Source organism: Dendropsophus ebraccatus, chromosome 6 (genome assembly GCF_027789765.1).
Source record: "Dendropsophus ebraccatus isolate aDenEbr1 chromosome 6, aDenEbr1.pat, whole genome shotgun sequence".
Lineage (NCBI taxonomy): Eukaryota > Metazoa > Chordata > Amphibia > Anura > Hylidae > Dendropsophus > Dendropsophus ebraccatus.
Genome location: NC_091459.1, coordinates 47,811,162 through 47,838,079, shown reverse-complemented (window position 1 = coordinate 47,838,079; position 26,918 = coordinate 47,811,162). Strand labels below are relative to the sequence as shown.

The window sequence follows — 26,918 nt, the reverse complement described above, 5'->3', positions numbered from 1 at the left end:
CCTGCTTTGTGAGAAAAAAAAAGTCAGAAAACAGGAAGTGCCATGTTCTCCATGATAACTAAAAAAAAAAAAAGAATGTAAATTGCAAACTTGCTTTATATCACATCCACTGTTGATGTAGATTTTAAAAGTTATAATGACAGTGACACTTTAAAATTTAAAAAGCTACACCTAATCTCTATAGAAATATACAGAACCTTCACAGCCACTTTCTGAGTTCCAGTTTCAGGACCAATGATATCCTTAGCAATGCCTTGATATACTTCTCCAAATGCTCCACTTCCCAAGAAAACAGAGAGTTCTAAATCCTCTCGAGGAAAGATGGGCAAGTTTTCCATTTCGCTCTTTGTTGGCAAAGTACTGAGAAAACAAGACTGGTTGGTTATACTATTAACTATTCACGTTGTGCTCTAGCGTAGAGTGGCCAAAACTGCACAATTTAAAAAAAAGTAAATAAAATTATTCAACAAATAATGTTGTGCAAACTCCAACTTTGCGGAAAAAAATATTGCACAAATATGGAACATGCGCAACAAAATCTACACTATTTTTCAAGTGTGTATATAGAGATAGCTGTCAATCACTGGCTTTCTAACTATTTACCCACAGAATGAGCAGAGGTTTACATGGATAATTGACAACACCATCAATATCAGTCTACTCAGCATTATTTGCTCTAAAGAATGTGACGGGTAGCCTTTAAAAAATATATATTTAACTCAAAAACTTTATTTAAAGATATTTAAAAATATAACTTTTATTGTTGTTGTTTGAAGATGTTCGTCAGATAAATCTGACTTTATCAAAGTTATGGCTTTAATAAAGTCAGATTCGTTTGAAGAAACATGTCAGTTACGGCATGGATTTTCAATTATCATTAATAACAGATTAGCGTTACTAATATGGGCATGTGATCAACTGGACAGATGGAGAGGACTAGCGAACGTATACAAAATCGCTCTAAACTGTAGCCATATAGCAACTCTATACTGCAATACTAACATAAGCCCTGGATTACGCATCTATAGCAGAGGGACTAACACACTGGGGAATCGGGTATACTATCTAGGCATCTAGCATTGATCCTAACATTTGACTTCTCAGGGCTGCAGAGGTTGGATGCCACCCTAGGGAGTCCTGGAAGACATGGATACAGCCATTGGAATCCAACTTCTGCAGCCGCAGGGATTCAAATCCCGAGCATTCAGGCTTGAAGAATGTTGCCTAATCAGAACATGTCTTCCTCTCCACTCGACACCTAGTCCAGATGATAGGGGTCCACACACTGTGTTGATGATTAGGGTATGTTTACACCAGGGATGGGAAACCTGTGACCCTCCAGCTGTTGAAAAACTACAATTCCCATCATGCATGGACAGTCAAAGCGGCTTTGGCTGTCCAGACATGATGGGAATTGAAGTTTTGCAACAGCTGGAGGGCCCCAGGTGCCCCTTTAATGAATTACATAGCCCCACTTGATGAGGACGTGATCAGACATTGGAAAAGATATAGAGATGAGCGAACCGGGTTCGGTATTTGATTAGCTGGGGCTGCTGAACTTGGATAAAGCTGTATGGTTGTCTGGAAAACATGGATACAGCCAATGACTATATCCATGTTTTCCACATAGCCTTAGGGCTTTATCCAAGTTCAGCAGCTGCCGCTAATCAAATGCCGAACGTTCAGGTTCGGATGGACTCGAACCTGGTTCGCTCATTTCTAGTAGAGATGTTATGTGAAGTCATAAAAGATAGAAGTAACATTTACCTTATAGCATAGCAAGCATTAGCTAAACCAACAGCATTGGACAGGCTACGCAGCTTAGCAAGCTCTTTATCCTTATAAGTCATGTCCATGGTCTCCTTGGTTTGTATGAGATTATTTTGTTTTTGCTTCAGGCGCTTGTAAATAACTAAAAAATTAACACAAGTCTTTAAATTCCATAAGGTGACTTTAGATGAAAGTACAAAGTGACATTTGATACCTGCAGTGCACATACTTACCAAAAACAGTCAACAGTGTAAGTACAGATATTACACCTAAGATACAGCCAACAATAACCCCGACATTATCAAAGGAACTGTCCTCTGAAAAAAACAACAACATCAGATATCTACTTTCATGTACAATTGTTTATGTATTAACAGGAACACATGACCATAGCAAATTTGTATGATGTCACTGATGTTGGTGTAAATTGTTTAGAAATGAGTATATCAGCATTGTGCAGTAACCTGGTCTGAATTGGGTCTGTTTTGCTTTTGTGTGACACACCCGCTTGCTTCTCAGCTTCCTGGCAATGCAGGAGTTAGCTGAGAAGCTGTGGGACTTGATTACACAGCTGGGTGGTCTGTTTGATTGACGGGTTCTCTGCCTGTCTGCAGCCTGGAGGATCAGAGCACCGGTCCAATTAGGATCCGGACCAGGCTCTAGCTCAGCATAAAACAAAGCTGAGTTCCAGCGCTGGTTATTAAGGTTTACTCCTGGTTCCAGCTCCCCTGTCTATTCCTGCGAACCCCTTTCCTAATCCCTCTGTTTTACTCAACTTGTTATCTGACCTTCTGCCTGACTATTTGACGATCCCTTTGTCTGCTGATTTTGTACTGCTTTGCCTGTTTGGATTTGACCCGGCCTGTTTACCATTCTTTTATGTTTGTTCGTCAGTCGCGTTCTGTGTGCACTTTATCAGCGTAGGGAACGTCTACGTGGTTGTCCACGGCCGCCTAGGGCCGATCGAGGCAAGCAGGCAGGGACAGAGGGTGGGTTCAGACCTAGGGCCCACTGTCTTGTTGTGTCTGTATCACCCGATCCTGACAGAGTAACTACACTTTATGTATTTTGTCTAAATACTACAGATGAGCGAACCTCGAGTGTGCTTGGGTTCATATGAATTGGGACATGCTGCATTTGATTACCTGTGGTGGAAAAAGTTGGATGTAGCCCTAAGGCTGCCTGAAAAACATAGAGCCATAGGCCATTGGCATTATACATGTTTCCCTAGGCTCCCAAGTGCTGCATAAAACTTCTGCAGCCACCAGTATTAAAATGCCGCACACTCGGGTTCGGTAAAGAACGTACAGAAAAATGACACAATATTGTATGTTATTTTAGAATTAGCGCAGCTGATCAACTGGCATTTTTTTTAAGCCTGCATAACAGCAACAGTAGCCTGACCTGCTGAGAAGCTGGTTAACATTTTTGTGCAAAAAAAAAAAAAAAAATGGATAAAAAGTATACAAATTTACAAGATGAAAGCATAAAAATGTACTTGAAAATCTAAGTATAAATCTGAGTATAGCTCACGAGTGGGGAGTGTAAAAGAAAGTGTAAAATGTATTTGTGAAAAACAAAATGAATTCAAAATGAACTTACTGATAAATAAAATTATTTTCCCCTTGTTTATAAGAGAATTTTCTACATGTAAAACTCACTGTAAAGGAAGGCCACAAAGAGGGGGAGCAGACCGAGCAGAGGTCCATCATGACCAAGTTAGCTGGGATGGGATAGGGGGTCTACAGAGTTAAGTGTGAGACAGATGGGGGTGGAGAGGAGCTAATAAGGAAGGGCAGGAGTCGCTAAGTGAATCACTTACAAGGGAAGAGTTGAAGAACTAAGAGATTGAGTTTCCCACTGGCCCAGTTTCAGCCAACCTGGACGCCTTTGTTGCAGCTTTGACTGTATTGGGGTCCGGGTGTGGCCTTTTGTTTTGTACAGTATTATTTACTGTCATGACAGCCTGTGGTAGGGGGCTCTTGCAGGGCACTTTAAGGTGAAGTTGTTCTGAGGGGACCCATAAAAGAGGGTGTTAATTGAGGAGCTACAGTGTGGTTCCCACTGGGATAGGACCCAGGGAACAGAAGTGCATTGCTAGATGACAGATTCCATGTTGGTGCGGTGCCACTGGTGAAACTGTAAGTACTGGTGCTGATGGATAGCACCCTGCCAGACCTCCCTAGATTTGACTTTAACTTGTTATTTAATGTTATTTATATCTTGTTATGTTGAAGCACTCCAATAGAGCGGCTAATAAGGACAATTTTTCTGTTATTTTATTGTCCTTTAAAGGGAACCTGTCACCCCCCGTGCCGGGGTGACAGGCTCCCGACCCCCCGTTAGAGACCCCTATACTTACCTAATCCCGCCGGGTCCCGCTTCTGAAGATGGTCGGGTCCCGGAGATCTCAGCCGCCGCAGCCCGGCGCGCGCGCTGAGAGATGAGTCCAACGCTCATAGAGAATGACGGAGCGCTGGACTCTCCTGTCATTCTCTATGGGTGTTGGACTCATCTCTCAGCGCGCGCACCGGGCTGCGGCGGCTGAGATCTCCGGGACCCGACCATCTTCAGAAGCGGGACCCGGCGGGATTAGGTAAGTATAGGGGTCTCTAACGGGGGGTCGGGAGCCTATCACCCCGGCACGGGGGGTGACAGGTTCCCTTTAAGTTTGTGGAGAAAGAGGGGGAGATTGATGGGGGTTTATTAGGAAGGGGTCAAGGTTAGCCATAATGAACTCAGAAATACCATGAGTCATGAATTAAGCAAAACAGTTTTCATGAAATCTGTACCGAAAAATGGTGAGCTATGTTTGCTTATACCCTGGATGAAGTTTACACAAAGCCATGCTCCTTTTTGGGAATCAGGTTTGTTAGGAAAATTATATTTTGCAAACTTTTTTAGGTATATGCTGGAAATGTAAGGGTTTCTCATCAGTTTTTATGAGTGAAAACGTTTATTCTCCCTCACTATACAACACCTGTGCTTCATATAAAGTACATATTCAGGTAGATTATTTTAGTTCAACATAGTACAGTAATATAAATGAATGCGCCTCTGGGTTCAGTAGCCGATAAGCTTCGTAACAAAGCTCTGTGTCTTCTAGATAAGGAGATTACTTTGACGTATCATTATCTGATCGCTGAATTGTAAGAACTTTTAACGTCCATGGTTAATCAAGCTTTTTTATTCCACAAATATTGTCATCGACAAGAAGAATTTCTATTTTTGTTCTTACCTTCACTGCTCTGATTATATGATATCATAGTTGTTTGTTGTCCAATACAATATTATATTCAATGTTACAAAGGTCTTCTTAAAATCTACCCACGTCGATAGGCCACTCACAAGCCAGCCAACAATCTGCTTTGCACTGAAGAGGGACGAAAACTCAAAAGAGCTGCGGATGGGAATTCTTTCCTTTTGGAGAGATTTGTGGCTTGGCATACATCACCATTGAATGCTCAAAGATTCACAAATGGAGTGAAACACTCACCTAAAAGGGATGCCACTTTTCATGAGTGGTGTGAGAGCTATTTTGCATATCCTTTCTTCCCAGAATTCCCAGTGTAGCAGGAAGTCTCCACAAATTTTTATAGTGGACTCTTCTTATGAAGAAATAGTAAACTGATGTTGTTTACCTTATGCCTAAAAATATACACTGATCAGCTAAAACTAAATATGGGCCAACCTCCCAAGAGAACACTGCAGAGGTACTCCAAATAGTGTAGTGTAATAGTGTGTAGATTCTTTGAAAACAGCTCTACACATCCAGCACAGAGCCATCTTTCCCATTGGGGAGGGAAGGAAGGTGCCTGGGGGTCCCTGACTCATAGGGGGCCCGTCTGCGCTTTGTATTGATTATAAAACAATGGCTATAAAACACTGACAGACAAAGGAGCGATAAGCAAGTCCTCTTTCGATGCCATTCTCTCTTGTAAAAACGGGGGCCATGGACTACAATGTAGGGAGCTGTCTCCCCTCGTCGCAATTACTAGGGGCTGTGCTTCACAAATCCCTACGACGAGAAGCCAATGGACCCATGTACCGCACAATTACATCATCATAATCATTGTGCGTGCGCCAGGAGGGCCCTCAAAAGCAGTGAGAGTGAAAGGAGTTCACTAACATATCAACTGATGTCCTCTCTTCCAACAGTTAGCTCCCGGAGGTCTTCATATAGTGGTGGCGCTGTTGGTTCAGAGAGTTCTGGTCCAGTCAGGGTAAGATTAAGAGGCAGAAAAGTGTTCCCTACTGAGAGACTTCCCAGGGTTCAGCCTGAAGGCCACAACCCACCCGTGGGGCACTACCCTGAGTCAGAGAGTGCATGTACTGTAGATCCTTTATTCAACACGCTTCTGCAACCTGGCCATGTCAAGCTAGTGAAACCTGCGGTGACGCTACTGTAGACAGAGACCAAAGACTTATCCACAATCAGGGGCTCTCTTTCTCTTTCCTTCAAGTGGCCTGAAAACTTCGACAGGAGTCTCAGAATTTCAGAAGTCTGGAAAGTGAAACTAAAGCTGAGTAACTTTGCTGCAATTCATTAGGACCTAACTGGTAATCCCAATGGCTAGTTTACCCACAAGGCGGGGCCTGTGTTCCAGGAGTTGTGTTATTCTGTGCCTTCGGGCAGCAATAGGCGGAACTTTATAGCTGTGGATATAGGTTCTTTCTCTCAAGTATATTTCCACTGACACAAGGTGGTTATAACCCCTTAGAGCTGAGTTCCCAGTGTCGGGATAGCTTCCCCCCTTAAGGTAGCCCTCAGTTCGGTTCAGCTGCAGCAAAGCTGCCAGTGTGCAGAACACCTCCTCAAAGTTTAAAAACAGAGCTAGAGACTTGCTCCTTTATAAAGGAGCTGAAGGATTCTCAAAAGAGTCTACCAATCCACTCGTACCTACCTGCATGTAACAGAATATCTTCACTTATGTCACTGTAATTTCCAAGACCTAGTGTGTTGGCAGCAGCTGCTCTGAAGTGGAAGACTCCCTCCAAAGATTTTGACTTCCATATACAAATGTCATGACATGAGCCATTGTATGCCAGTCTCCACAGGATTATCTCTCTAACATCAGTGAGCTGCCTAAAGATGAAATGGTTTAAAGTATATCATGAACATAAACCTATGTAGCCATTTATTCTGGAAGCAGTACAGTAAGTTGGAATAAAGGGAGGATTTTCTACCATTCTTCAGATCCACTTCTGCATCTATGGTGAGGTGCATATATTTGCTCACACTGTTAGGCTATGTTCACACTACGTATGAGACTGGCCAGTCTCTGAAAAGATCATCCTGGCCGGTGCTGCAGTATCGGGTGCACGATCTTTTGTGCCGCTGCACACAGCGGCTGTGATTCCCACGGAACATACGTTGTGTGAACATAGCCTTAGAAATTAATGCTTTTTGCATTGAAGAATTCAAAGAAGACTATGTGAATCAGTTGCCTAATTTATTTTATTAAATTAACAATATTGGCATGTTGAGATGCAATTTAGCTTTCCTTCCCCAGTACAAAGATTTTCTTTTTTCACCTTAAAGTGAATGTACCATCAGGCCTAGGCTGAAGCACTGGAGGCGGGCCAACGCACCCCACAGTGGAAGGAAATCCCTGCCCCTCTATGACACGGCTCCATTAGAATCAATGGAACTGTATCATAGGGGGCAGGGTTTTCTTCCCGCTGGGGGTGGGTCGGCCCGCCTCCAGTGCTTCAGCCCGGCCCTGATGGTACTTTCACTTTAAAGGAGCAGTTCGGCCAGGGGCAAAATTTTTCTAGCAGCAGGGGCAGGAGGTAACAGAAAAAACTACACCAACTCACCATGCCTCTCCAGCGCTGGATCGATGTCCGGGCCAGAGCCGACATCATGACCCAGCTGATAGACTGGCCACTCAGTGCAGTCACTGATTGGCTGAGTGGGCTGTCCATCAGCCGAGACAGTTGTTCTTCCGTGAGTTGTGACATCATCCCAACTTGGGGAAAAATGCTTTCTGGCGGGGATCCCGGGGCCAGTCACGCTGCTCATAGCAGGCACACGGAGAGGTAAGCAAAACTATGTCAGATTTTTGACAGGGCCGGTCTTCTTCTTTAAGCCTGTATCCACAGCTGGACATATACTTGACATAGCGGGCAGAATAACACCATACCCCTGCATGCTTAGTTCCATCAAGGGTGCAGATTTATTTCAAGAGTACACTCTTGAAATAAATCTGCACCCTTGATGGAACTAAGCATGAGTGTCAGGGGCTTGTGCGTGACCTCATTGTTCTAACCCTCCGCCAGAAGCTGTGTTATTCTATTCGTCCTGACTATTTGATGCTGCTTGCTCCACCTCCCTTTGTTTTCACATCACACATTACGTCAGCTCAGCCTCACAATGCCCACCAAGCCTCCTAAACTTAATAGGTAATGTATAGAGATGAGCGAACCGGGTTTGGGTTCGAGTCGATCCGAACCCGAACGTTTGGTATTTGATTAGCTGGGGCTGCTGAACTTGGATAAAGCTCTAAGGTTGTCTGGAAAACATGGATACAGCCAATGAACTATATCCATGATTTCCACGTAGCCTTAGGGCTTTATCAAACTTCAGCAGCCACCGCTAATCAAATGCTGAAAGTTCGGGTTCGGACAGACTCGAGCATGCTCGAGGTTCGCTTATCTCTAGATATGTATCGTTCCTCAGGGGTGGGGGAGTGGGAAGAAGCTGTAAAGCGGAGAGGAAGACAAAGAAGAAAGATAGCAGCACAAAGCTTACAGGAGGAGGGTGAGTACAATGGGATCACACACAGGCTTTTTTTTTAATACAAGTATATTACATAGTTCAATGACCTTGGACGTTGGATTTATTTAATTTTAATGTTATCTCCCTAGAATATCCCTTTAAAGGGGTTATACAGCATTAGAAAAGAAAATAGCCACTTTTGTGTCTCCATTTTGGGTGTCGTTTTGTAACTCAGTTCCATTTAAGTGATTAGAACTTAATTGCAATCCGCACCTGAACTGGAGACAAGAGTCCTGCTGTCTCTGGAAGAAAGTGGGCATGTTTTTCTAATGCTGGATAACCTCTTTAACCCCTTCCCGCACGAGGACGTAACTGTACGTCCTTGCGCGGGTGGAGGAGTTCAGATCGGGGCCGCGTGGCGACCCCGCTCTGAACCGCCACGGTCCCGGGTGCAGCATGTAGCTCAGGACCACGGCTATTAGCGGGCATGTGGGTCTGTAGTTGTAATAATGCAACTGCTATAGCCTTATATACACAAGGAGGAAAAAACGAAAACGCAAAAAACGAAAATTAGCCCGGTCCAGAAAGGGTTAAAGCCTCTGGCTTGATTTGCAGCACATTTTGCTATGGAGCCCCATGAATCTTAGCTACTCCCCTATCAATGCCCTGTACAGAAATGGATATAGTGCACTGCTTACCTGTACTCTAGGATATTATATGTAAGGTTACTACCATTATCAATGGATGTTTTCCACTGGATGGTATTGTCATCTCCAGGCACTTTTTGTGGAATTCCTGGTTTACTAGGAACACCAGCTAAAGTAGGAAAGATAAAAGGTTGTTGGTTAACATAAAATTCTCCCCTAAACTGGCACATTCAAGAGCATAATAAAATTATGCTATTCTCAACAATACAAAGGGATATTATTTAGGAAACACAATTTTAACATTTTTAAAAGAAACATTAATTCTGCATTTAAACACAAAACCTATTTACCAGCTACAAGGACATATTGGAATATGCTCTTTTATGTTAGCTATAAACTGTAAATCCTCACTCTTTTTTTTTTATGACCTATTCAAATTTGTCTACTTAGTAAACAAACCTTGAGCATTTTTTATCCATTAATCACGTTCACATTTAACATATATATATATATATATATATATATATATATATATATATATATTTAAATACACAAACGCTTAAATGCTAATTTAACCTTTCTTTGAACTTTAAGCAATGCAGTTATACTTTTAAGTGAAAACGTTCAAGTCCTTTTCGCCATATAATGAGCTATAAGTGTATATCCACCTCCAAGTGTTCCACAATATAGAACAAATATACGAATTAATGTGTTATTCATAAAAACACTTCAGTTTTCAATTGCCCAATGTAGTTTATAAAGTATCTGTAAGGCTGGGACTGGACAAGTGTAGCCTTAACGCTGGCACCCGTCCCACTGCTCCTTTCTTTTGGAGTGATCGGCTCCTTAGCAGGCCTGCCAGAAGACCAGACCACTATGCTGATATTAATGGTACACAAGACAAAGACTGGACAAAACAAACACAATATCTAAGGGTCAACAAGCCAGGTTAGGAACTATCGGTCATCGCGGTACAAAATCAGAAGTTAGAGGAATAGGCTGGAAGTCAAGCCAAAATCAGGAAACCCAGCAAATAACAATCAGGATACAACGCTAGCTTAGTCACACTCATAGAGGCTGTATCGCAGGCAAGGAAGCATGATGGGAATGGTAGTTAAATGGAGGCTGGAGTCCCAGCCCCAGGCATGATTGGGGCACAGAAACCAGCTCCCAGCAAAAACTATGAAGCTGATTGGTGGTGCCAGTTGCCAGTCAGCAGGCCAATATACAAAACACTTGAGCCAATCGGCCGGGTGCAACAAATCCACAGCCGTGGCAACAACAGAAGGACACTTTGTCGATGCACCCATAGCAAACGGCTGGGCCAGTCATCAGGGACGTAGTCAACACGCTCCCCACAACCGTCCGGCTCAATTGCCAAGGACGCCATTGGCGCTTGCAGGAGACCGGCTGCACGCTCTGGCAGTGTGACAGTAACTAGTTTTCTATACACAGAATCACTATTTGTAATTTTGTAAGAAATCAGGAATTTCAAACCTAATGTCTTGAAATTTGCAGGTGTAGAAACACTTTGGGCTCCAGTAAGAAAAACAACCACCGATTGTATTTGATAGATCGCATTTGGTACAACTCCCATGAGGGTGCAGGTGAGGACCGATCCATTTGTGCAGTGTTGATATGTCGGTTTATACCAATTGTGACCTGGTGACTGTAATGAAAAATGATAGCAATAAGACAGTGGGCTATACATATACATTATACAAAACAGCCACAAACCTGTAATAAAGGGTTACCATTTTTAGCTGAAACCAGTATTCTTGTATAGATACATCTGGAGCTCTCCATTCTAATAGTAAGCTTATATTCCCCGGAACTATATTGTGTGGAGCAGCTGGTGCATTAAATGTTCTGTCATAAACAACACTACTTTCTGAATACCAGTCCTCATCTGGATGAAATGCAAGGACCTAAGAAACAAAAAAAAAAAAAAAAAAATTGTTGAGTTATTATAACATCAGGATAGATAGATAGTCCAACTAGAAAATGCTCAAGTTGTGCTCATCTCTAATAGACAGATATTAGTAGAGAGAGATAACTAGGTTGAGTTTTTCGTACCTTAAACTCATACTCAGTTCCTGCTTGAAGATCATCTATAGACCACAATAAGACCTCATTTGGAAATTCACTTTTTTTCAAAGGAGAAGCAGGGGTTGGAGACAAATTGTTGGCCTTAACCTGATATCGAATCATATCAAGGGGTCCATTTGGCTTGTGCGGGTCTGTCCAACTGATATTGACTACAGAATCTGATACGATGGTCACAACAGTGATTGTTGCTGGTCCAGGCACTAAAAAAAATATAAATCAAAAATTGTAGACCCAGAGAGAAGTTTGTAAAAGTTTCGCAGACAGATACTGTTGAGTCTGTAAGTATTTGGACAGTGACCCAATTTCCATGGATCTGAATCAAAACCATCAATAGTAGACTGAAGTGTAGACTTTTACATGGAATCTGTCAGATGGTATCATATAGTGTTACTAATCACAGCGCCAGGTAGAGATTGTGAGCCAAGCAGCTTGTGTTTTTAATATATTCAAATGATCATCAAGTGCTCTGTACCTGTGCCAGAATGGACTGCTTCTTTGGACTGTATTGTACAGGGCCCTGAAGAATCCTGTCCTCTAGAAAGTGATTTACTGCTCTCACTCTCCAGGTTCTCCCGTGTTCCAGTGTCGTCACGCCCCAGCAGGAAGTGACGGTTCAGCCAGTCAGTGACTACAACGGTATCTTGCCCCAGTTACTGTCTGGCTGAGCGGGCATTCCTGAGTCGGGTAGCGAGAGAGAGGTTCAGAAGACCAGCGGGGTCCGTGATCGGGGCATGGAGACGGGTAAGTATAGCTTATTTATTATGTCCCCCCACCCGCACTTTGTTTTTCTTTAAGGAATCCCTTTATCTATGTATCTGCCCCTTTTTCTTTAACTTTTTTTTCCTATTTTTGGGCTTCAAAACCAATTACAAGTCTTTAATGGGGTTTTGGTCTTAGGATACAATATTTTCAATTTACAATGGTTGTGCTGAAACCAGTTACTATTGTAATTTGAGGGATCACTCTACTCTAAAAGTGGGGTGAGAAGGGGGGCAACACTTGAGTAAATCTGAGCACAACATATAGCCCTAATTCCATCGGAGGATTGCTCCCCAGGTAATATACCCAACTTTGGTAATTGGTAATTACTTTGAGAACGTCACAGCATCTAATTAAACATGTAAGAAATGTAAGGCAAAGGATTTTACATTGTATCTACAGACTAGGTATAGGACACAAAGCATACTGAGACACCAAGCAAGTCCAGGTGAAAACACTTTAACCCTTAACATAGCACCATCTGCTGTCTGCATGACATAAGTCCTCCAACATAAGCTTTAGAATTGTAAAGAGCTTATATATAAAAGTGTTATATAAATAAATAAAAAATATTATTATAAGCTGAAGCTGTTGCATATTCTTCAACATAAAAAACACCATTTCATTTTTTTATTGAATATTGGAGTTTTGCGGAGTTTCTGTTTACCTATTGAGCAGAGGACCCAGATTGGGTCTTTTAACTGCTGAGATCCTATTTTCTTTAATGGTGCATGTCTGTTGTGATTTCCCATCTGGGACGCAGCTCCATTGGAATCAATGCAGCCCCGTCACAGAGGGTAGGGGTTTCATCACACTGGGGGCTGGTGGGCCAGCTCCCAGCGCTACATGCTAGGCTGGAAGTTGGGACGAAACCTGCGCTGTGCACAGGAACCAGGCTGTGGTTCAAAAAAAGGACTGCTGCGCCAGCATCCCCACACCAGTGCCAGTCTATTCATGTAAAAAAAAACACAAAATGATGTTCCTGGTGGTACATTCGCTTTAATATTGAGATCTCCTTAATCTATTATGAACTTAAGTGGTAACATAAACACATGGTAACATAAAACTGCTTATTAGTCAATTGTCTAATTACTTTAAAGGCTGTGAATTTGTATGGAATTGACAAAAAGTTTCTATAAAGCTCTATGCTTCATCATGATATATTGATGGCTTTTTTTCAGATCCGCCATGGTGATACAGAAGCTACATGATAAAAAAAAAAAACTGACACTGTCCAAATACTTCTAGACATACCTGTATATTTGCCACTAGTAGATGCATTGTACACTGGTCATCAGAGTGGGATATATGTTGTAAACTGGGGTCAACATCATTATAGGAAATGTATGTAAGAATGCTCTATTGACATGTCTCACCCCCATAAGCTGTCTTTTCATTGACTGTGGCTCCTAATGGTTGTTGATCAAGTAGAAATAAATAATAGTTTCTCACATTGACTTCAAATTCATAGACAGTGAAGGGCTGCAAGTCAGGGACGGTTGCTATCTGCTCCTGAAATTCCTAGGGATACAATTTTATACAATAAATACTTAGTAACAATGACTTACATTAATCAATAGTGGCAGAATTGTATCCAATGTCTATGGATCCTTTTACATGGGGCGACTATTGCTAACCTAGAGAAGAGCGACCAGAGCGTGCACCATTTCATTACTAGTGGCTCAAGAAGTTGGATGCAGCCCTAGGGAGTCCTGGAAAACAGCCTACAGTATGGCCTATGATCTTAGTGCTACGTCCAACTTCAGCCAACAGTAATCAAATACTGCATACTCGGGTTCGGGCAATCCCAAGTGTGCTCAAGGTTTGCTCATCTCTACTGTTATATAATTTACTGACATTACAACAACCGTCACTGGCATTAACTTCCAACACAGGGTAAAATGAATGTATTTCTACCCATGAACTAAGGGGAGCTACAAATAGGGCAAAGGGGGCCAAGAAGTCCTTGATCTAAATATGCCATAAATGTCCCAGATGGGTATACCAGTCTAAAGGAAAGTAACACTCAGACCTTAATGGACCTCATAAGGCTGTCCCACTCCTTAGGGCCCGTTCACACTACGGAATCGGCGCTGAGATTCCGTGTAGAACACCCCCCACCCCCCATGCGAATCCTGCCTTCCATCAGTTTGAGCGAGAGGCCTTGCGCGCTTACACTCTCCGCTCAAAGGATTGACATGTCAATTCTTTGAGCGTAGTGTGAACGGGGCCTTGTCTACAAACTGCTCCAACTATTTATGGCTCCAGTTGTTTAGATGTAAAAAAAGTACATCTTACTAATGTTGTGCCATTGACATCTTCAAGATAGGCTGTAAGCATGTTGTAGCCAGTGAGAAGTTTCCTATGTATAACTGTGTATGTTGAAGTACAGCTGATTATGAATGGACAGATGACTTCTGTCGTTAGTGATGGTAAACGCAATGTAATGCTTGTATTTGCAGAGCTCATTATGATAGGATTATCAATAGGTGAAGCCAATGTCAGACAATCTTTATCTATAAGGAGAAATAAAACAAGTTATCAGGTAATGTAAATTAATTATTATACATTGCACAATATAACCCAAATTCTTGATTCTGAGATGAAGAGTATAAATTGTTATAATGTTGAAATATAACCTTAGGGCTGGGATCCCACACAGTAAAATAAAACCTAAATATGACTGTAAATATAAGTGAAAATAAAATATTGTGTGAACAGATAGGGGAGAAAAAGTCATATTTTGGATAAGCAGGTCGTAAATAATGATCAAACACAATAAAATCAATAAAACTAAAGCAAAATACGACAGTAAAATAAGTTCACAATGTGGCCATATATTGAATTTAGTAATGTGCTACATTTAAGGGGTTCTCAGAAGAAAAAAAAAAGTTTTTAAAATTGTAAAATGGTGTCAGAAAGTTATATAGATTTGGAAATTACTTTTATGTAAAAATCTCTCTGTGCTCTCTGCTGCCACCTCTGTCCATGACAGAAACTGTCCAGAGCAGGAGATGTTTTCTATGGGGATTTGCTCCTGCTCTGGACAGTTCCTGACAGAGGTGGCAGTAGAGAGCACTGTGTCAAACTGGAGAGAATACACCACTTCCTGCAGGACATACAGCAGCTAATAAGTACTGGAAAGCTGGAGATTTTTAAATCAAAGTAATTTACCAATCTGTACAACGTTAGCTGATTTAAAAAACGTATTTTCTCTTGATTACCCCTTTAAGTCTATGGGAAAATGTCAGTCGGCGCACACATTGCAAAAAAAATATACATATTTTTTACAATGTGTGCCAAGACAGACACTATATAAAATATCTAACAATATCATCATAAAGAGAATGATGATCACGACAATGATAATTCTTAGCATTATTGTCACATCACACAAAAAGACCTCCTTACCTGGAAAGGGTTGCAGAGAGGTGCTATATGCTGTAACCTGAACAACGTCTTGAGACATTTGTAGCAAATTTGGAACCTTTTCACTTTTACTTGCATAATAAACATTTGTTTTTCCATTTTCTTGAACACTCCAGTAAATAAAATAGCCATCTAGTGAAAGACTGATTATTGACGTACCTTGTATGAAGAAAGAAACACAGCTGTTATTTAAGGGGAAAAAAAAACCATAAAAAGATGCGTAGGCTACGTAGGCTAAGTACCTAAATGAGTATGGGTTAAAAAGACAGAAAACTGTGCAGAACTTTCCTTTATAATTTTGCCCTGTCAGTTTCAATCCTTATTTTGTACATGTTCACAATCATTGAAACACCGGCCGTTCTGTGACCCTGGCAGATCACAGAACGGCCGGTGTTGCTGACGATCATCCTGGCTGGTACCGCAGCACTGGCTGGACGATCCTTACTCCTGCTGAATTCGGATGCAAGCGCACACGCATCATTAGAGATGAGCAAACCAAACTTCACAAACAGAAATTCATTACAAACTCTACAAAAAGTTTGGTTTCTCATCCAAGCCAATTTTTTTGAAACGTTCGTAACCAGTTCATAAAGCTGGCGGCCACACAATATAATACACATTAAAAAAAAAAAAATGTTATGCTTACCCGTCCACAGTCCCCCGGTGCCATCCTCCAGCTTGTTTCCTGTATATTTACCTGACAGCATGTTTTCATTCCAATGTTGCAATTGGAAACGAAAAACAGCAACGATTGAACAAAAACATGCTGTAATAAGTAAACATACACAAAACAAGCTGGTGGGCTAGAAAGCAATTGGCATACACAGGAGTTGCGTCTTTGCAAAGATAGTATACAGCAAAATAACTATGTGCAACAGCTTAATCCCTTCCCGCGCGAGGACGTACAGTGGGGGAGTTCAGAGCAGGGTCGCGGCTATTAGAGGGCACGGTCCGATCGCCGTGCCCACTAATTAAGTATTCAGATGCAGCTGTCAAAGTTGACAGCTGCCTCTGAATACTGTATTGCAGCCGATCCCTGGTGTCTAGTGGGGAGATCGCTCCCCCGTGACATTGTCACGGAGGAGTGATCTCCGTATCTGGCGTAATGGCGCTGATCCCAGCTCAGCATTCTATTGCTTTTGGCTGCAGCAGCCAAAAGCAATACAAGACTGATCTCATCGATCTATGCTGTATAACTATACAGCATAGATCTCTATGAGAGATCAGTGTGTATATACTAGAAGTCCCCCAGGGAGGCTTCTAGTATATTTGTAAAAAAAAAAAGTTATTTTGTTAATAAAATGCCCCCTCCCCTAAAAAAAGTTTCAGTCAGCCCCCTTTTTCCCATTTTATAAATAAAAATAAATAAATAAATAAACAAACATGTTTGGTATTGCCGCGTGCGTAATCGCCCGAACTATTAATTTATCACATTCCTGATCTTGCACAGTAAATGGCGTGAGCACAAATTCTAAAGTGCAAAATTGCCCATTTTCGGTCGCATCAAATCCCGAAAAATGGTAATAAAAAGCGATCAAAAAGTCGCATATGCGCAATCAAGGTATCGATAGAAAGAACACATCATGGCGCAAAACAGCCCCATAGACCAAAGGATAAAAGCGTTATAAGCCTGGGAATAGAGCGACTTTAAGGAACGTATATTTGTTAACAATGGTTTGAAGTCATCAAATAAAATAAAATTATCAAAAGTTTCATATCGTTGTAATCGTAACGACTTGGGGAACATATATAACATGTCAGTTATTCCATAGGACACACGGTGTAAAAACGAAGCTCCACCAAAGAAAAAGAATTGTTGTTTTTTTTCAATTTCACTGCGTATATAATTTTTTCTGGTTTCGCAGCATATTTTATGAAAAAATTAAGCCTGTCATTGCAAAGTACAATTAGTGACGCAAAAAATAAGGGCTCATGTGGGTCTGTAGGTGTACAATTGCAACTGCTATGGCCTTTTAAGCACAAGGACAAAAAAGCAAAAGCGCAAAAATGAAAATTAGCCCGGTGCAGAAAGGGTTAATCTCCTAAAATAATAATTCTATTATTTTAGTGGCTTAAGAAAAGTTTGTCCAAACAGAACTCAAACTTTGCTTTAAAGTTTGGCAAACCTGCCGAAACCAACTTTTAAAAAATATGGTACGCTAAGTTCTTTTCAAGGAAGAAAATAAAGGAAGCATAGGTAGACCAGCCTGACAGAAAAGTTATAATGGTCCAGTATAATAATGAGCACTTACCAGGCAGAAGGGCAACACTCATCACTTCCCAGCAGTGGCAGCCATCCAAATCTGAGGCCCAGATATTCGTGACATTACATAGGAAGAATAAGTACTGTTTATTTTTATCTGAAGTATCCAAAGCCATTATTGTTCCTAGATCGCAATTCTTCTCATTGCAATCACAATTATTTGTAGCAGTAGGAATTATTTTTCTATTATGTCCCAAAATACCTACTACTGTATCATTTATTATGTCGTAGAATGAAAGTCCATTACTATTTTCCCAGGAGTCTATCCAATAAATACGTCTGCAGAAAGAGAATGAGTAATATTACAAAGGGAAAAAAAACATATGAAAACAAATTAAAGGGGAACTATCAGCAGCTAAGAGAAATCGAACATGCTGATGGCCCCCTATAGCCCTGGGGACACTGAGGAGGAAGGTATGTGTCTTATTTTGCTCCTTGGCACTGGTCCCGCCCTGTTAGTTAGGGTAAACCTTGCTCTGGAGCACCCTTAGGAGCACTGCTGCGTCATCTGGCTTGCCCCCTCCATAGATTACCATTAGAAGAGGCAGGTTGGATGACGCGGCAGTGTTGCTAAGGGTGCTCTGGAGCGGAGTTTACCCCGACTAACAGCACGGGAGTGGTGAGGAGGAAGGTAAGACGAATACCTTCCTCCCCAGCGTCCCTGGAGCTATAGGAGGCTATCAGCAGGTTAGATTCGTTTAACCTGCTGATAGTTCCCCTTTAATAACAGAATATAACAAATAATTGTCTAAGAGGAAATCATTTGACTTTCTCAGTTATACTGAAAATCATTCAATAAAATCTTGTATCAAATTCTATGAGTCTCAGACCACTCTGTAGTAGAAAATATCAGCAATAGAGAGGAGCAAACCTTAATCGTGCAGCATTTGCAGCCCTAGGGACTCCGGGAAAACATGGATACAGCCAGAGGCTATGTTTACACGTTGTTGAAATGACGGCTGTTTGATTGGATGCTCGTCATTTAATGACAAATACCAGGCGTTATTTTCTGGTAAACGACAGCCATCAATTAAAACAGCCATCATTTCAACAAGTAGAAGCATGGAAGATACAGCTCACCATATGGAAGTGATCCCACAGCAGCAGATTATCCAGATGGACGGTGCATGGGCTCCCGGGCATTGGCCAGATGCTGTGAGCAGAAGATAGCTATGGTACAAGGTGAAGGGGCCAGCACTCAAGGATGTCAGCAGACAAAATATAACTTTTATTCGTACATCTATTCGTGGCTGTACTTAATCATGGTCTGACAATGTCTATTTTCCGTTTCCATTGGACTTCCATCATTTCATAGCAAATAATGGTCTTTATTTTCCATAAATTGACAGCCGTTTAACAAAAACAGACACCATTTTGACAGCAAGTGATCTTAGCCATAGGCTGTATCTATATTTTTCTCTTAGCCATAGTATCACATCCAACTTCTATAGCCACTGGGAGTCAAAACGAGCGGTTTGGAGAATGTTGCCTATCCCAAAAATTTGCTTAATGCTAATTGCTTTCTTTAGTGTGGCTATACACAAGGCAAGGTATTTCATCAGAAGAAGATCCATTATGTTAATTAATATTGTACAGTATTAATATTTTAATATATCTAACAATACGGCAGAAGCAGAAGGCTGATTTTGTACCTAAGCAGTGGGTAGACTAGACTTGTGTGTAGGGTTAGCCTTGGAGATATTTCAGATGTGTTGAGATGGTTTAGAACCTTTTCCTTTTGCTCCAGGTCAATAACAAGAAGTTGAGTGCCATTCCATTCTGAATGTACAGCCACATAAACATGCCTTGTGATCCAGTCTATTGTCATACTCTGACATCCAGAGAGACGGGCATCTTCCAATAGCTACAAATAAAGTAAATCTTCAGAACAAAAGGAATGCAAATGCATGAAACAATGAAGAACCCTTTTTAATAAAATTTCAAGTGGTTTTTATTTATATACCTGAAAACCTTGCTACATTTATCAAGTGTGCATAAAAACATACCGTGTATTATGATGTGTTCTCGTGTATTGTTTGGCACTTTATACCTAGCTATAATTTTTGAATTGTAGTCATTTATCTGCCCTGTATTTGGCCCTCGTGACGATGATTTCTTCTCTGAAAGAAGTGTTAATTTAATGAATAGTAGCATAAATTGTTGAATTTTACTCTGAAGTGTCTCATCATCACATGGTACAGAGATGTTAAAGGGTTTGTGAGACTATGTCTATTATTTTCAAAGACCTTCTTTTGGTGTTTTTCGATTGTTCTCTCTGCATTGTATTATGAAGCTACGTTAACCACACAATGGCACTTACTGTGCCTTTATATAACAATAGGTAAGAGCAATTAAAAGTCCTAGACCCAAACATTACAATTATTTAATTCGCATCCTAATAAATACCAGAGCAGCAGACTGGCTTTTCAAATCTGTCGAGAAGAGAGTATCATTATCCAGATAAAAGAATTTCTCTTCATGAGCTATGTAGCAAATCATCTTTATATTTTCAGCGTTTAAATTCCACAATGGTTGTTTTCTGTCCATGTCATTATAAGTTATTTTCTTGGAGGAAAAGCTGATTAGAACTGGAACAGGATAAAGATCTGTAACGAGAACGGTAAAGTTATTATGTTCAACTGCCGTTGTTTGATAATAACGGCCATAAGTAATGTTCATGATCCTTATTGATGGTCGTCATTGTAAAATAACGGCCGTTGTTTGATAATAACAGCCATAAGTAATGTTCATGATCCTTATTGACGGCTGTCATAAAATAACAGCCGTTTTTTAAAAAACAACAGCTGTTATTTTGCATAAAAAGATGTAGTGTCAACATAGCCTTAGGCTACGTTCACACAGTGTATTCTTTTTTGACATGAACGCCCATTGTTGTCAATTATAACAATAGCGGTTCTTATCAAAAAATAATACACTCTATGGGAAACAGCAGCCACTGTGGACACAATGTATTGCACAATAGCCGCTGTTCCCTTACGGCCATGACATGTCAATTATTTGCGGCCGGCAGACAGCTGTTGTTCACAGTCTGTTCACACAATGTTTGGCGGTTCTCATTGTCATATATTGTATTGAGGTCAATCATTAATTAAATTGTAAGCACACCCAAAAGTGCCCCCAATATAATTGCTGGTTGGGAGCATTGCCCTCTGCACCACTGCTATATTGACAATATTTGATAGCTCAGCCATTTTTGTTTTGTTTTTTTAATCCATGACTGAGATAGCTGTGGTATGACCCTGTTTACTAGCCATTGTGCTTATGTTTGGTCTCCTGATGATCCCAAGTAGGGAGAAACTCGTTGAGACTCTGGTGGCAGATGTGTGTTACCAGATTTTTTTGAATATTTTGAATATAATATTTTGAATAAGGAATAGAAATCTTACTTTTTTTTCCAAAATTTTACCTGAAATTATTTCTTCTACCATTTCAGAAAATGGTCCAGGTCCAGCAGAGGTGAAAGCTTGTACCTATAAAACAATAACATAATCATTATTTCTAATATTTTTGAATTGCTTTAACAGATACCTATATACAATATAAGGTCACCACCACAAAACATCTTTTTTTCATTCCCTGGCTGTCAATAACTACAGTCTATGGAGGCTTATATTCCTGTCAGGGAGTGGAGAGCTGCAGCTTAGGGTCTAAGGAGTGATGCAGTCTTCAAATTTTGACATGTCTGACAAATTTTGGGTCATTATATTCAGTAATTATTTGTGGAAAAACTACAAAATGTTATAGAAATTTTTAAAAATTAACATTTTTTTTAATTTAAAATCCTTTGCTTGTAGGAAAGATAGTCATGCTGTAGGAAGGCACCGTCGGCGGTGAGTCTTGTCCGACAGTATTACAATAACACTGTTCTCCTGACCTGCCATGTCTTGGAGTGTGAGGAACCTGAGAGGGTAAATACAATTTCCATATTTTACGTAACTTCAAAATGTCTCAGCTTAAAACACCTCTCTTAAGACCCTTAGGCTTGGTTTACATATATCCAGTGGTCCAGCATCCTTCCTTTGTGACAACTGATGCCACAACTGATGGCAGAAATGAAAAGGGGATAGGGAGGGTTGGGTAGGTAGGGGAGAACATGGTAGTAGATGAATTTTTGTATTTCCCTTTTTATCGGATGTTTTTTTTTTTGTATTGTGTTTTCATTTGAAAATGATAAAATTAAAATTAAAAAAAATATATATGAATGCATGACTGTTTGTAGGATCAAACAATGAATCAATGAGTTTATCTATAGATGAATAAATTAAATCAATGATTCAAGAAATCCAAAACAAAAAAAAAAAACAAAAAAAGAAATGCATCAGTTGTCCTATCATGTATTAACAAGCTTGATGCTTTAAACTGTCCCATTGAAATAAATGGGATCAGTTCAAAGATTTGTTTCCCTCCGGGGCTTTTCTCCTTCTCCGGAGGGAAACGCTGCCGGATCACTGGGTGGATGTAAACCCAGTCTAACTTAGTAAACAGTGAACAGTTGTACAAGATGTTTTACCTGAAACTGAAAAAGTAGTCCTGGACTAAGGCCATGAAGGATAAATGACCTAGTAGATGCTGTTGTGTTCACAGTAACCCACACACCACCTGTATGGGATTCCTTACTTTCATGAATTACTTTGTAGGAAATTACAAAGTTTATCAAAACACCATTGCTCATCATTGGAGGATCCCATCTCAATTCTACCCCAATATCCATTGGGTCAAATATGCTTGCATTTTGTAAACTATATATCCGAGGATTTAAGGGTCGGGAAGGAACTGTAATAAGAAAGAGAAGGAAATTAGTATTTCCAAAAGAAACTCTACGATAATAACGTAATCAAAGGCTTGTCTATCTATTAGTGTTGAGCGAGTAATAAAATACTCATTTACCTCATTTACCGAGATGAGCATTTTTTAATGTTTGAATGCTTGACTCAAGTAACATGCCCCATTGAAGTCAAGGTGCTTGCTACTCGAAAGTGGAGAGTACCTGGTTAACATAGGAACTTTTAACTTAGGAGTTCAGAGTTAAATGTCCCTTTTAATTCTTTTTCTTGTATAATTCGTTCCTTCAGAAGATGTTTAAATAAAATATCCAAAAAGTAGAACAAAAGATGTCATAGGTTTATACTTGCAAATGCCGACATTCCCCACATTCCCCGTCTCATTTGTATGTGTTTTGCATAAAGCTTTTCCATTATTTCATTCTAATTTTTGTACATTTTGTTAAAATATCCCCTAAGTGAATGAAATATGCAAAAAAAAAAAAGGATTTAACCCCTTAGTGACCGCCATGCTACCTTTTCACGGCGGTCACTAATGGGCTTTATTCCGAAGCCTTTTAACGGCGGATGCATTGGAGTTAACTGCCTCCTCCCTGCGGCAGCAGAGCTGGGGATCAGCTGTCAGTGTGACAGCTGATCTCCCCCTGTAACTACCTGGAGAGGAAATATATCGGCATCTAACGGGTTACAGTGGGTCCCAGTCGGCTCCACCGTCATACTCACGTGATCCCGATGTCCCCCCATGTCTCCACGGTGATCACAGTAGTAGTGCAGTGTATTGTATCAGTGATTAAAGTATTTACATTAGTGTACAGTGATCACAGTAGTAGTGCAATGTATTGTATCAGTGATTAAAGTATTTACATTAGTGTACAGTAATGTCCACTAGTGTAAAAGGAAAAAAAAAATCCTATACATATTTGGTATCGCCACCTCCGTAATGACCCAATGTATAAAACTATATCAATAATTATATTGCATGCTGTAAAAAAAAAAAAAACAGTAACAGAATAGCTGTATTTTATCAATCCGCTTTAGAAAATACATCATAGAAGAGATCAAAACGACATATATATATATATAAAACATGGTGCGATGCCCGGGCCCCTAGGGGCCACTCCGCTGAGAGGATGTTGTTACTGGCAGGAACCGGGGCAGCTGCTGAGCAGAGGATTATCACGGTTTTGACACGAGGGCAACACAGCTGAGAACCGGGCTCCTGACCATGCGGAGGCTGGGCATGCGATTCTTCATTGTTCTTAGTCAGGGCACCAATAATTACACCAATGCCAAGGTTCAGAAATAACGGTAGTTGTATATTTATTGTAACGGTGGTAACTAGTAGCAACAGTCTCTCCGGATGCCACCGGGTATAAGGCAGACTTGGATAAGGCAGAGTAATGGGTGATGCTGCAATAGGCTGTGATGATAGCGTACTGAATGATGGGAGTAGTAGTGGGACTGAAGTTGAGATGCTGGGCGGAATGAAACTGAGATGAATACTTGCTTTTGATGATTAGAGAAGATGATGAGAGGAATGACTGAAGAATGGCACCCAGATCTTGAGAACAGATGTGAATCTTGAGGATTTGAGAATAGAACACAGCCAGGAACATTTCTGGTAATGCTGCAGCAGATACCGCAGGGTCGCGGCCTTGTGACACAGGAGCAGCAGCAACACACAACCTATCCCCCCTGTGGTAGGAGATAGACTAAGTAGACCAGGAAGTCACATGGTATTCCCCAGCCAAAGCTCGATGGCCATTGGAGTTACCATGGAAGCAGGGGCAGTCACGTGACATCCAGCCATTGCATCATCACACCATTAGGCATATACAGTGAAATATACATGAGAAGTACCATACTTGAACACTCTTGAATATGCATACAAGAAATGAATGGAATAGCAGACCTGAACACTGAGAGGGGTGACACAACACACACAGTTTGCAGTGAACCATAGCTTTCCAGAACAGGAATGGTTATCACCGGCGTATGGGTACCACTTAGGACTAACTAATACTTAACTTTTAATAATTCATTAAAAATTGTACAACAAAAAGGTCCACACTAACGACAAAAAGACATTCACTAATGTGCTCTATATACAGTGAAGTAACCTATAAGGCCAAAATGCACATAGGGAAGATATCCCCCGTTCCTAAAAGGATGCTGATACTTAGGGACTAACGGCCAGGTACAGAAATACCCAAGATACAATTTGAGAGTCAGGGAGCAAAAGAGAGAGAAGAAAGTAGTGGTGCGTCCTACTCTCAGCCCTAATAGCCTCTTACCCTGCCTTTTGGGGAACCCACCTCCTTAACAGGGTGGCCCCAACCACGATGACAGTCCCTTCCTTATTGCACGTGCCCAGTAGGAAACAAGAAACACAGAAGACAGAAAAGAGTGAAAAAACAGTGTAAACTCAAAACCACCTTAAAAACAACCAGCAAGAGATATCATAATATATACACAGTACCTATTGTATAAGCTGTGCTTGTTCCTACACAGCGCCTAAGTCAGAAGCTGTGTTCGTTCCGACGCGTTTCAGCCATCCCAATTATGGATGGATTCATCAGGGAACATGCATAGCACTCCAAAAGGATGTGCCTAAACCAATTCCTGCTGTGAGGGATGTCCTTTCATCACAAAAAATACATGGACCTCTTAGGAATGGTAAAACATAATATAGTAATAAAATATAATTCGTACTCAGTATGGTGACAGCAAAATAAGAGAATAGCACAAGAAAGACCCCATATAGATAAACAGATAAATATAGCAGATAATTGTACTTAGCTATACAGATTGTGCTGCCTGCGAAGGTCCATGCTCACCCCACGATGAGGTGGGGTGAGCATGGACCTTCGCAGGCAGCACAATCTGTATAGCTAAGTACAATTATCTGCTATATTTATCTGTTTATCTATATGGGGTCTTTCTTGTGCTATTCTCTTATTTTGCTGTCACCATACTGAGTACGAATTATATTTTATTACTATATTATGTTTTACCATTCCTAAGAGGTCCATGTATTTTTTGTGATGAAAGGACATCCCTCACAGCAGGAATTGGTTTAGGCACATCCTTTTGGAGTGCTATGCATGTTCCCTGATGAATCCATCCATAATTGGGATGGCTGAAACGCGTCGGAACAAACACAGCTTCTGACTTAGGCGCTGTGTAGGAACAAGCACAGCTTATACAATAGGTACTGTGTATATATTATGATATCTCTTGCTGGTTGTTTTTAAGGTGGTTTTGAGTTTACACTGTTTTTTCACTCTTTTCTGTCTTCTGTGTTTCTTGTTTCCTACTGGGCACGTGCAATAAGGAAGGGACTGTCATCGTGGTTGGGGCCACCCTGTTAAGGAGGTGGGTTCCCCAAAAGGCAGGGTAAGAGGCTATTAGGGCTGAGAGTAGGACGCACCACTACTTTCTTCTCTCTCTTTTTCTCCCTGACTCTCAAATTGTATCTTGGGTATTTCTGTACCTGGCCGTTAGTCCCTAAGTATCAGCATCCTTTTAGGAACGGGGGATATCTTCCCTATGTGCATTTTGGCCTTATAGGTTACTTCACTGTATATAGAGCACATTAGTGAATGTCTTTTTGTCGTTAGTGTGGACCTTTTTGTTGTACAATTTTTAATGAATTATTAAAAGTTAAGTATTAGTTAGTCCTAAGTGGTACCCATACGCCGGTGATTACCCTAGTTTGTCTTGACCACTGGACCTTACGCTACTATGGTGTAACGGCACCTGTATTTCCGTTATTTGGATTTTCCAGAACAGGAATGGTTATAATAAAAGTGTGAGCATAAAAGGGCCTGTTCTGGGATACTGCAATGGTATCAATAGAAACTACACATCTTCCTGCAAAAAATATGCCCAAATCCAGCTCTATCGCACAAAAGATAAGAACGCTATTTCTATTGCGCCAAAGTGGTAATAGTTAAAAAAAACCTACACAAATTTGGTAATTGTAGTGACCCAGAGAATACATTTATTATGTTATGAGTGACGGTGAGAGGAGATAAAAACATGTCCCCCCCCAGGATTAACCCTAGTGACCCGGACACTGACACTCCCCTCCCTGGGCGGCCATCTGATCCAAGATGGCTGCCACCATCACTGTAACTCTTTTCACAGTGATGGATTCCTAAAAATGATCAAAGCCCGATTCTCTCCACCACCGGAGGTGGCAGAGAGCATGGGGAAATGATCGGGGACCACCTGGTGTGGTCCTGATACAAGAGATCAGCAGTATATACTATATACTGCTGATCGCTTGTTCCAAATGCTGCCGTAACTTTTTATCCCCTGTCACCAAAGTCAAGTGCACCGGATTACCTGTAACCACCCCGGATTACTTATAACCCCGATGGCCTGTGACCACCCCAGATAGCCAATGAAAAACC

General features: G+C 40.9%; 1 protein-coding gene across 3 annotated transcripts in view; it reads right to left on the bottom strand.

Annotated features, from left to right (window-relative positions):
* Positions 1 to 26,918, bottom strand: part of ROS1 (ROS proto-oncogene 1, receptor tyrosine kinase) — a 114,400-nt gene that overhangs the window by 44,454 nt on the left and 43,028 nt on the right. For all 3 annotated transcript variants that reach the window (XM_069974931.1, XM_069974929.1, XM_069974930.1), the window contains exons 19-34: positions 22,230 to 22,492; positions 21,126 to 21,189; positions 20,105 to 20,304; positions 19,351 to 19,562; positions 17,688 to 17,977; positions 15,418 to 15,594; positions 14,305 to 14,522; positions 13,383 to 13,527; positions 11,215 to 11,447; positions 10,893 to 11,066; positions 10,636 to 10,807; positions 9,190 to 9,307; positions 6,675 to 6,856; positions 2,004 to 2,087; positions 1,768 to 1,912; positions 198 to 360 (exon numbers count right to left, since the gene is read on the bottom strand). In XM_069974931.1, coding sequence (XP_069831032.1) covers positions 198 to 360; positions 1,768 to 1,912; positions 2,004 to 2,087; positions 6,675 to 6,856; positions 9,190 to 9,307; positions 10,636 to 10,807; positions 10,893 to 11,066; positions 11,215 to 11,447; positions 13,383 to 13,527; positions 14,305 to 14,522; positions 15,418 to 15,594; positions 17,688 to 17,977; positions 19,351 to 19,562; positions 20,105 to 20,304; positions 21,126 to 21,189; positions 22,230 to 22,492 — 2,840 coding nt within the window. The remainder of the gene's footprint in view (positions 1 to 197; positions 361 to 1,767; positions 1,913 to 2,003; positions 2,088 to 6,674; positions 6,857 to 9,189; positions 9,308 to 10,635; positions 10,808 to 10,892; positions 11,067 to 11,214; positions 11,448 to 13,382; positions 13,528 to 14,304; positions 14,523 to 15,417; positions 15,595 to 17,687; positions 17,978 to 19,350; positions 19,563 to 20,104; positions 20,305 to 21,125; positions 21,190 to 22,229; positions 22,493 to 26,918) is intronic.